This window comes from Pithys albifrons, chromosome 27 (genome assembly GCF_047495875.1).
Source record: "Pithys albifrons albifrons isolate INPA30051 chromosome 27, PitAlb_v1, whole genome shotgun sequence".
NCBI lineage: Eukaryota > Metazoa > Chordata > Aves > Passeriformes > Thamnophilidae > Pithys > Pithys albifrons.
In genome coordinates, this window is record NC_092484.1 from 2,650,762 (window position 1) to 2,663,047 (window position 12,286).

General features: G+C 50.1%; 1 protein-coding gene across 2 annotated transcripts in view; it reads right to left on the reverse strand.

Moving 5' to 3' along the window:
* Nucleotides 1-12,286, reverse strand: part of SLC25A42 (solute carrier family 25 member 42) — a 34,050-nt gene that overhangs the window by 20,833 nt on the left and 931 nt on the right. The window contains exons 1-2 of one of the 2 annotated variants that reach the window (XM_071578275.1): nucleotides 1,672-2,181; nucleotides 12-135 (exon numbers count right to left, since the gene is read on the reverse strand). In XM_071578275.1, coding sequence (XP_071434376.1) covers nucleotides 12-95 — 84 coding nt within the window. In that variant the 5' untranslated portion in view covers nucleotides 96-135; nucleotides 1,672-2,181. Of the gene's footprint in view, nucleotides 1-11; nucleotides 136-1,671; nucleotides 2,182-12,286 lie in introns of those variants that run through there. The other variant, XM_071578274.1, reaches the window with a different exon arrangement.

Sequence of the window (12,286 nt, forward strand, 5' to 3'; positions counted from 1 at the left end):
GCAGCTCTCACCTCTGCTGGAAGATGATGGGCTGATGGGATTGGCTCCACATCCTTTGGGAATTCCACTGGACACTCTCTCACACCATTACCCATTACCAGTTGCACTTCCAAGTGGGTAGAAGAGTTGAGGCTCCTGAAGGGGAAAGAAAAACAAAGCACAAGGGTCAAGGTCTTTGACATGGTCTCCCAGAAGACACTCCTGGGAAAGCTGGTGGCCCATGGCTTGGACAGGTGGCCCCTCTGCTGGGTCAGGACCTGGCTGGAAGGCCCAGAGGGGGTTGGTGAACAGAGCTGTGTCCAGCTGGTCACCAGTGGTGTCCCCCAGGGGTCAGTGCTGGGGCCAGGCCTGTTCAACATCTTTAGTGATGATTGAGGTGAGGGGATTGAGTTCATCAGCAGCAAATTGGCTGATGGCACCAAGCTGGGAGGGAGGGTTGACCTGCTGGAAGGATGGAGGGACCTGGAGAGGGACCTGGAGAGGCTGGAGGGATCTGGAGAAGGATCTGGACAGGCTGGAGGGATCTGGAGAAGGATCTGGACAGGCTGGAGGGATCTGGAGAAGGATCTGGACAGGCTGGAGGGATCTGGAGAAGGACCTGGAGAGACTGGGGGGATCTGAAGAAGGACCTGGAGAGACTGGGGGGATCTGGAGAAGGACCTGGACAGGCTGGAGGGATCTGGAGAAGGATTTGGAGAGGCTGGAGGGATCTGGAGAAGGACCTGGAGAGACTGGGAGGATCTGGAGAAGGACCTGGACAGGCTGGAGGGATCTGGAGAAGGACCTGGACAGGCTGGAGGGATCTGGAGAAGGACCTGGACAGGCTGGAGGGATCTGGAGAAGGACCTGGACAGGCTGGAGGGATCTGGAGAAGGATCTGGACAGGCTGGAGGGATCTGGAGAAGAGCCTGAACAGGCTGGAGGGATCTGGAGAAGGACCTGGACAGGCTGGAGGGATCTGGAGAAGGATCTGGACAGGCTGGAGGGATCTGGAGAAGGACTTGGACAGGCTGGAGGGATCTGGAGAAGGACTTGGACAGGCTGGAGGGATCTGGAGAAGGACCTGGACGGGCTGGGGGGATCTGGAGAAGGACCTGGACAGGCTGGAGGGATCTGGAGAAGGACCTGGACGGGCTGGGGGGATCTGGAGAAGGACCTGGACGGGTTGGGGGGATCTGGAGCCCTGGGATGGTGGGATCACCGTGCCCTGGGCTGGTAATCACAGTGGGGTTGGATCAAGGGTTGGATTTGATGATCTCGGAGGTCTTTTCCAACCCAATCCATTCTAGGATTCTATGGATGTGGCACTGAGTGAGAATCCACCATATCTTGATCCAACCCCACTGTGATCACCAGCCCAGGGCACTCCGTGCCCTGGGCTGGTGATCACAGTAGGGTTGGATCAAGGGTTGGATTTCATGATCTCAGAGGTCTTTTCCATCCCAATCCATTCAGTGATTCCATAAAATAGGGAATATCCAGGTGAGAAAGCACAAAAGGGTGGAACACCCTCCCAGGGCCATCTTCAGAAGGAAATCCCTCTCCAGGCTCCCACATGAAGAGCATTCCCAGGTTTTAGTGCCATTTAATAAGTGTGGGGTGGGGATATTTTGGTGTTCTGTAAAACCTCTGTCAACATCATTCACCTTTTCCACCCCTCAAGGGACTCACCCCCAAAATATTCCCCATTTCCAGGGAGAAGGAGCAGATCCTGCCCTGTCCTCTCACAGGGAGGGTTTGGGTTGCTGAGCAAGCAGCTACTGGAGAAAAGACACGTGGAAATTGAAACCCCTGCCCTGCCAAAGGGGAAAAAATAATCCCAGGAGCAACTGGAGGTTATTTTTGGGAAGGGAGAGATCCCAGTGGCTCCCACGTGCCATGACAGGGAGTTAATTTAAAGCAGCACTTCAGGGATTTCTGGCCTCCCTCTCCTCCAAAACCTCCTCCCAAAGCCCAGAAATATTCCCCAGTTCAAGCAGAAGAGCTTTAAAGAGAAGCTTTGCCATTCTATGAATCTGTTCTATTCTATTCCATTCTATTCTATTTTATTCTATTCTATTCCATTTTATTCTATTCCATTTTATTCCATTCTATTCTATTCCATTCTATTCCATTCTATTCTATTCCATTCCATTCCATCCCATCCCATCCCACTCTATTCCATCCCATCCCATCCCACTCTATTCCATCCCATCCCATCCCATTCTATTCCATCCCATCCCATCCCATTCTATTCCATCCCATCCCATCCCACTCTATTCCATCCCATCCCATCCCATCCCATCCCATCCCATCCCATCCCATCCCATTCCATCCCATCCCATCCCATTCTATTCCATCCCATCCCATCCCATCCCATCCCACTCTATTCCATCCCATCCCATCCCATCCCATCCCATCCCATCCCATCCCATCCCATCCCATCCCATCCCATCCCACTCTATTCCATCCCATCCCATCCCATCCCATCCCATCCCATCCCATCCCATCCCATCCCACTCTATTCCATCCCATCCCATCCCATTCTATTCCATCCCATCCCATCCCATTCTATTCCATCCCATCCCATCCCACTCTATTCCATCCCATCCCATCCCATCCCATCCCACTCTATTCCATCCCATCCCATCCCATTCTATTCCATCCCATCCCATCCCATCCCATTCTATTCCATCCCATCCCACTCTATTCCATCCCATTCCATCCCATCCCATCCCATTCTATTCCATCCCATCCCATCCCATCCCATTCCATCCCATCCCATCCCATTCTATTCCATCCCATCCCATCCCATCCCATCCCATCCCATTCCATTCTATTCTATTCTATTCTATTCTATTCTATTCTATTCTATTCTATTCTATTCTATTCTATTCTATTTCATCCCATCCCATTCCATTCCATTCCATTCCATTCCATTCCATTCTATCCCATCCCATCCCATCCCATCCCATCCCATCCCATCCCATCCCATCCCATTCCATCCCATTCCATCCCATTCTCTGTTTCTATTCCCTGCTTCTCCCTCCCTGGCTCCAAGGAAGGAATGGAGGTCACAATATCAGATTTATCTGCACCCAAAATAACCCTCCCACACCCCCAGAATAGAAATGGTGTCAAAGGGCTCAGGGAGGCAAAAGGCAACTCTTTTTTTTTTTTGTTCAAGATGGTTGAGAAAGAGCTGCCTGGGAGGGAATTGCAAAGCTGATGTAAAGCCTGGAGTTATTTTGGGACAAAGATGAGATGTGTTTCCTCACAGGGTTGGTCTTTCCCCCATTCAGACACACTCCTCTTTTTTTTATTTTATTTTATTTTATTTTATTTTATTTTATTTTATTTTATTTTATTTTATTTTATTTTAATTTTATTTTACTTTATTTAATTTTATTTTATTTTACTTTATTTTTATTTTATTTTACTTTATTTTATTATACTTGATTTTATTTTATTTTACTTTCTTTTACTTTCTTTTATTTTTATTTTATTTTATTTTTATTTCATTTTATTTTTACATTATTTTATTTTATTTTATTATTTTACTTTATTTTATTTTACTTTATTTTTATTTTATTTTACTTTATTTTTATTTTATTTTACTTTATTTTACTTTATTTTATTTTATTTTAATTTAATTTTACTTTATTTTGCTTTATTTTATTTTTACTTAATTTTACTTTATTTTATTTTTATTTAATTTTACTTTATTTTATTTTTATTTAATTTTACTTTATTTTACTTTTTTTACTTTATTTTATTTTTATTTTATTTTACTTTATTTTATTTTACTTTATTTCATTTTATTTTATTTTATTTTAATTTATTTTTATTTATTTTTACTTTATTTTATTTTATTTTTTACTTTTATTTTATTTTACTTTATTTCATTTTATTTTTTTTTATTTTACTTCGTTTTACTTTATTTTTTAATTTTATTTTATTTATTTTATTTTACTTTTAATTCAGGCCCCTGAATCAGGAAATGGTTAAATCCAAAGCCAACCCAGCTGATCATTCCCACCCATCTCCCAAATCCAACCCCAAACCAGCAGCATCCAGAGCTCTCCTTCCCTTAAAGGCCTGGGCAGAAATAAGAAATTATTGGAATTATTTTAAGGAATTACTGCCTAAAACATTCCCAAAATTCCAGGATCTGGAAGAGTTTCTTTTTATTTTATCCTGTTTTTTTTTTCTCAGCTCCAAATAAATCCTTTGGTTGAGACCAAACTCCCAGGATAAAAACAACACTCAGGATAAAAACCCAAACTCTTTGCCCTGGTTTGGATTCCCTGACCTGAATTAGGAAATGGTTAAATCCAAAGCCAACCCAGCTGATCATTCCCATCCAACCCCAAACCATCAGTTGGGAAGAGTCCAGAGCTCTCCTTCCCTTAAAGGCCTGGGCAGAAATAAGAAATAATTGGAATTATTTTAAGGAATTACTGCCTAAAATACTCCCAAAATTCCAGGAGCTGGAAGAGTTTCTTTTTAATTTTTCCTGGTTTTTTTTTCCTCAGCTTCAAACAAACCCTTTGGTTGAGACCAAACTCCCAGGATAAAACCACAAACTCTTTGCCCTGGTTTGGAATCCCTGACCTGAATTAGGAAATGGTTAAATCCAAAGCCAACCCAGCTGATCATTCCCATCCATCTCCCAAATCCAACCCCAAACCATCAGCTGGGAAGAGTCCAGAACTCTCCTTCCCTTAAAGGCCTGGGCAGAAATAAGAAATAATTGGAATTATTTTAAGGAATTACTGCCTAAAATACTCCCAAAATTCCAGGATGAGTTTCATTTTTTTTCAGACTTTCCAGCTCCAAACAAACCCTTTGGTTGAGACCAAACTCAGGCCCTGCCAACAACACCCAGGATAAAAACCCAAACTCTTTGAGATGGTTTGGAATCCCTGACCTGAATCAGGAAATGGTTAAATCCAAACCCAACCCAGCTGATCATTCCCATCCATCTCCCAAATCCAACCCCAAACCAGCAGCATCCAGAGCTCTCCTTCCCTTAAAGGCCTGGGCAGAAATAATTGGAATTATTTTAAGGATTCACTGCCTAAAATACTCCCAAAATTCCAGGATGAGTTTCAATTTTTTTTCAGACTTTCCAGCTCCAAATAAACCCTTTGGTTGAGACCAAACTCCCAGGATAAAAACCCAAACTCTTTGCCCTGGTTTGGAATTCCTGACCTGAATCAGGAAATGGTTAAATCCAAAGCCAACCCAGCTGATCATTCCAAGTCCTGGAGCTGGGAAGGAGCCACAGAAAAGGGAAATCTTGGCAGGAAAAGACAAGAGGTTCATTCTTTAACTGCTGAAAGGAGCCCGTTGTGGGGACTCCTGAGCTGGGCTTTCCTCCTGCCCCAGTGGGGAGAGCTCTTATCTCTGAGCCACAAACCCCCTTTATCTGAGCGAGGCCAGGGGGGAACCCACCCAGGGGCCAGGCCCATCCTGGAGGACACGGCAGGGCAACCACCAACCCCCAGCCCGAGCCTCAAACAGCCCTCAGGGATGAGATCTCCAAAAACAGCATGAGGGAAGTGAAAAGAAAGTGTCAGAAACAGTTTGCCACCAGCAGGTCCTGCCCCAGTGTTCTGTCCAGCTCAAGCCACCAGCAGGTCCTGCCCCAATGTTCCATCCAGCTCATGGCACCTGCAGGTCCTGCCCCAGTGTTCCATCCAGCTCAAGCCACCAGCAGGTCCTGCCCCAATGTTCTAAACAGCTCAAGCCACCAGCAGGTCCTGCCTCAATGTTCTAAACAGCTCATGGCACCAGCAGGTCCTGCCTCAATGTTCTAAACAGCTCAAGCCACCAGCAGGTCCTGCCTCAATGTTCTAAACAGCTCATGGCACCAGCAGGTCCTGCCTCAATGTTCTAAACAGCTCATGGCACCAGCAGGTCCTGCCCAAATGTTCTGTCCAGCTCATGCCACCAGCAGGTCCTGCCCCAGTGTTCCATCCAGCTCATGGCACCAGCAGGTCCTGCCCCAATGTTCTAAACAGCTCATGCCACCAGCAGGTCCTGCCCAAAATGTTCTGAACAGCTCGTGCCACCAGGAGATCCTGCCCAAGGGATTATAAAGTTTTATATGAAGCTTTGCCACCAGCAGGTCCTGCCCAAATGTTCTGTCCAGCTCATGCCACCAGGAGACCCTGCCCATAATGTTCTAAACAGCTCATGGCACCTGCAGGTCCTGCCCAAATGTTCTGTCCATCTCATGCCACCAGGAGACCCTGCCCAAGGGATTATAAAGTTTTATATGAAGCTTTGCCACCAGCAGGTCCTGCCCAAAATGTTCTGAACAGCTCATGCCACCAGCAGATCCTGTCCAAGTGCTAAAAAAATCTTCTAAACAGCTCATGGCACCAGGAGACCCTGCCCAAAAGTTCCATCCAGCTCATGCCACCAGCAGGTCCTGCCCAAAATGTTGTGTCCAGCTCATGCCACCAGCAGATCCTGCCCAAGGGATAGTTAAGGGTTATAAGAAGCTTTGCCACCAGTAGATCCTGTTCAAGTGCTAAGAAAATGTTCTGTCCAGCTCATGCCACCATCAGATCCTGCCCAAAATGTTCTGTCCAGCTCATGCCACCATCAGATCCTGCCCCAATGTTCTAAACAGCTCAAGCCACCATCAGATCCTGCCCAAATGTTCCATCCAGCTCATGCCACCATCAGATCCTGCCCAAAATGTTCTGAACAGCTCATGCCACCAGCAGCTCCTGCCCAAATGTTCTGCCCAGCTCATGGCACCAGCAGGTCCTGCCCAAATGTTCTGTCCAGCTCATGGCACCAGCAGGTCCTGCCCAAGTGAAAATAAAATGTTATATCCAGTTTTCCACCAGCAGATCCTGCCCAAGGGATAATAAAATGTTATATCCAGTTTTGCCACCAGCAGATCCTGCCCAAATGTTCTATCCAGCTCATGCCACCAGCAGGTCCTCCCCAAATGTTCTGTCCAGCCCATGGCACCAGCAGGTCCTGCCCAAGTGATAATAAAGTGCTATATCCAGTTTTCCATCAGTAGATCCTGCCCAAAATGTTCTGTCCAGCTCATGCCATCCCTGGGGCAGTTCCTGCTGAAACCCAACACCAAGGATGGGCTGGGGACAGCTCTGGCCAAGAGCCACAGCCAGAGGGACTGAACAGGCATTTGGAGTTGGTGAGGAGATAAAAAATGAGTGTTGAGATCCTGAACAGTCATTTGGAGTTGCTGAGGAGAAAAAAAAACAAGTGTTGAGTATCCTCAAGAATCGTTTTGAGTTGTTGAGGAGATAAAAAAACAAGTGTGGAATATCCTGAACAATCACTGTGACTTGCTGAGGAACAGAAGAACAAGAGTTGAGTATCCTCAATAATCACTTTGACTTTCTGAGGAGATAAAACACGAGTGTGGAACATCCTGAACAATCATTTTGAGCTGTTGAGGAACAGAAGAACAAGAGTTGAGTATCCTCAATAATCATTTTGAGTTGTTGAGGAGATAAAACCCAAGTTTTGAGTATCATCAACAATCATTTTGAGCTGCTGAGGAGAAAAAAAACCAAGTTTTGAGTATCCTGAACAATCATTTTGAGCTGCTGAGGAAAAGCAAACCAGGCCTTGAAGGGAAGGAGAGCTCTGGGCTCCTCCCAGCTGCTGGTTTGGGGTTGGATGTGGGAGGTGGGTGGGACTGAGCAGAGCAGGCTCAGGGCTTGGTTTTTAACAGCTGAATCCAACTGGAAGGCAAAGATGGACCTCAAGGGGCATCTGGTTGGAGCACCCACAGCTCCAGAAGGGTGGAAAGATGTTCAGTCAATCCAGTCCTGGTGTTTCAGGCACTCAGACTGTTGTCCAAGACCTTCCCCACAGGTTGGTGGTGGGATTGTATCAACCCTCTGGTACTTTGATTACAGTCTCTGCATCCTCAGCTGCTTCTCAGCACCCCCAGAGGTCTCCTCTGCTCCTTCACACACAGTCCCTTCCTCAGCTGCTTCCCAGCACCCCCAGACATCTCCTCTGCTCCTTCCCAGCACCCCCAGAGGTCTCCTCTGCTCCTTCACACACAGTCCCTTCCTCAGCTGCTTCCCAGCACCCCCAGACATCTCCTCTGCTCCTTCCCAGCACCCCCAGAGGTCTCCTCTGCTCCTTCACACACAGTTCCTTCCTCTGCTGCTTCTCAACACCCCCAGACATCTCCTCTGCTCCTTCACACACAGTCCCTTCCTCAGCTGCTTCTCAACACCCCCAGATGTTTCCTCTGCTCCTTCCCAGCACCCCCAGATGTCTCCTCTGCTCCTTCACACACAGTCCCTTCCTCTGCTGCTTCTCAGAACCCCCAGATGTCTCCTCTGCTCCTTCACACACAGTCCCTTCCTCTGCTGCTTCTCAGAACCCCCAGATGTCTCCTCTGCTCCTTCACACACAGTCCCTTCCTCAGCTGCTTCTCAACACCCCCAGATGTCTCCTCTGCTCCTTCACACACAGTCCCTTCCTCTGCTGCTTCTCAGAACCCCCAGAGGTCTCCTCTGCTCCTTCACACACAGTCCCTTCCCAAGCCTGGAGTCACAAACCAGAGCGGGTCCAAAACACTCCAAAATCATCAGGAGGGGGAATAAAGCACAGGAGGAGCAAAACAACCTCCAGAACAGGAGAGAAGACAAAGCAAAGTGAGGGGAGGGTCCAAACCTGCTCTGAAACAGCAGCCAAAGGGAAAACACTGTAAATAAACACACACAGAGATATCTCACACACACACACCTCACACACACACACATCTCACACACACACAGACACGTCTCACACACACACAGACACGTCTCACACACACACACACGTCTCACACACACACAGACACGTCTCACACACACACAGACACAGAAACACAAAGACACACACACAGAGACAGACATCTCACACACACACACAGACACACAGAGACACACACATCTCACACACACACACACATCTCACACACAGACACGTCTCACACACACACACAGACAGACACATCTCACACACACACACACATCTCACACACAGACACGTCTCACACACACACACAGACAGACACATCTCACACACACAGACACACACACAGAGACACACACATCTCACACACACAGACACGTCTCACACACACACAGACACGTCTCACACACACACAGACACGTCTCCCACACACAGACACGTCTCCAGCACACACAGACACGTCTCCAGCACACACAGACACGTCTCACACACACACAGACACGTCTCACACACACAGACACGTCTCACACACACAGACACGTCTCCAGCACACACAGACACGTCTCACACACACAGACACGTCTCCAGCACACACAGACACGTCTCACACACACAGACACGTCTCACACACACACAGACATGTCACACACACAGACACGTCTCACACACACAGACACGTCTCCAGCACACAGACACGTCTCACACACACAGACACGTCTCACACACACAGACACGTCTCACACACACACACACACACGTCTCACACACACACACACGTCTCACACACACACAGACACGTCTCACACACACAGACACGTCTCACACACACACACACATCTCCAGCACACACACACACATCTCACACACACACACGTCTCACACAGACACGTCTCACACACAGACACATCACACACACACAGACACGTCTCACACACACACACACACACAGACACGTCTCACACACAGACACGTCTCACACACAGACACGTCTCACACACACACACACACAGACACGTCTCACACACAGACACGTCACACACACACACAGACACGTCTCACACACACACACACACACAGACACGTCTCACACACACACAGACACGTCTCACACACAGACACGTCACACACACACACAGACACGTCTCACACACACACAGACACATCTCACACACAGACACGTCTCACACACACAGACACGTCTCCAGCACACACAGACACGTCTCACACACACACAGACACGTCTCCAGCACACACAGACACGTCTCACACACACAGACACGTCTCACACACACAGACACGTCTCACACACACACAGACACGTCTCAAACACACACACAGACACGTCTCACACACACAGACATGTCACACACACAGACACGTCTCACACACACAGACACGTCTCACACACACACAGACACGTCTCACACACACAGACACGTCTCACACACACAGACACGTCTCACACACACAGACATGTCACACACACAGACACGTCTCACACACACAGACACGTCTCACACACACACAGACACGTCTCACACACACAGACACGTCTCACACACACAGACACGTCTCACACACACACACACATCTCCAGCACACACACACACACACAGACACGTCTCACACACACACGTCTCACACACACACAGACACGTCTCACACACACAGACACATCTCACACACACAGACACATCTCCAGCACACACACACACACATCTCCAGCACACACAGACACGTCTCCAGCACACACACACACATCTCACACACACACACACATCTCCAGCACACACACAGACACGTCTCCAGCACACACACACACATCTCCAGCACACACACACACATCTCCAGCACACACAGACTTGTCTCCAGCACCTCCAGGCTGTAGCAATGCCCAGGTTTAAGGTCAGCACAGCCACTGCTCGGCTGGAACAGCCAGTTCCACACTCACAGGCAGCACAGAAGGTGGGCCAGTGTTTATGAACCCTGCCCCAGCTCTTCCAGCATTTTCCTGCTGACTCTTCAGGTTACAGTTTAAACCCAGTCCTTGCATTTCCACCTTGGAAGCTCCCCCTGCTCGTGCTGAAGTGGGAGAAGCAAAAGACAAGGAGGGATCTGAGTTTAACACCCTCTGTGCCCTCTGGCACTGCCCCTCGGCACAGAAACACCAGTTTGAGTCATTGCCAGGCTCAGATCAACTTAGTAAGGCAAAGATCCTGTCTCAAACTTGGAGGAATGTTTGGCTGAGCCTGGCTCTGGGTGGGAGGCTGAGCCCGGCTTTGGGTGGGAGGCTGAGCCCGGCTTTGGGTGGGAGGCTGAGCCCGGCTTTGGGTGGGAGGCTGAGCCCGGCTTTGGGTGGGAGGCTGAGCCCGGCTTTGGGTGGGAGGCTGAGTCCGGCTTTGGGTGGGAGGCTGAGCCCGGCTTTGGGTGGGAGGCTGAGCCCGGCTTTGGGTGAGAGGCTGAGCCCGGCTTTGGGTGGGAGGCTGAGCCCGGCTTTGGGTGGGAGGCTGAGCCCGGCTTTGGGTGAGAGGCTGAGCCTGGCTTTGGGTGAGAGGCTGAGCTCGGCTTTGCGTGGGAGGCTGAGCCTGGCTGAGCCCGGCTTTGGGCAGAAGACTGAGCCTGGCTCTGGGTGGGAGGCTGAGCCTGGCTGAGCTTGGCTTTGGGTGGGAGACTGAGCCTGGCTGAGCCTGGCTTTGGGTGGGAGACTGAGCCTGGCTGAGCCTGGCTTTGGGCGGGAGACTGAGCCCGGCTCTGGGCGGGAGGTTTGGAAGGGAAGAGGAGCCTGAAAGCTCGACACAGACACCAACACTTCACACCCGAGAGCGGGGACAGGGTGGCAGGGCAGAGGGTGGGCAGCAGGACAGGGTGGCAGGGCAGAGGGTGGGCAGCAGGACAGGGTGGCAGGGCAGAGGGTGGGCAGCAGGACAGGGTGGCAGGGCTGGAGGCAGCAGGACAGGGTGGCAGGGCAGAGGGTGGGCAGAAGGACAGGGTGGCAGGGCAGAGGGTGGGCAGCAGGACAGGGTGGCAGGGCTGGAGGCAGCAGGACAGGGTGGCAGGGCAGAGGGTGGGCAGAAGGACAGGGTGGCAGGGCAGAGGGTGGGCAGCAGGACAGGGTGGCAGGGCAGAGGGTGGGCAGAAGGACAGGGTGGCAGGGCAGAGGGTAGGTGGCAGGACAGGGTGGCAGGGCTGGAGGCAGCAGGACAGGATGGCAGGGCTGGAGGCAGCAGGACAGGGTGGCAGTGCAGAGGGTGGGCAGCAGGACAGGATGGCAGGGCTGGAGGCAGAAGGACAGGGTGGCAGGGCAGAGGGTGGGCAGCAGACAGAGTGGCAGGGCTGGAGGCAGCAGGACAGGATGGCAGGGCAGAGGGTGGGCGGCAGGACAGGGTGGCAGGGCAGAGGGTGGGTGGCAGGACAGGGTGGCAGGGCAGAGGGTGGGCTGGCAAGGTGACCAGCAGGGCAAAGAGGGCTGGGAAAGCAGGGAGGGAATGCAGGGCTGGGAAGGCAGACAGGGAGGGAGAGAAGGGGAGCAAGGCAAGGCAAGGCAGGGCAGGGCAAG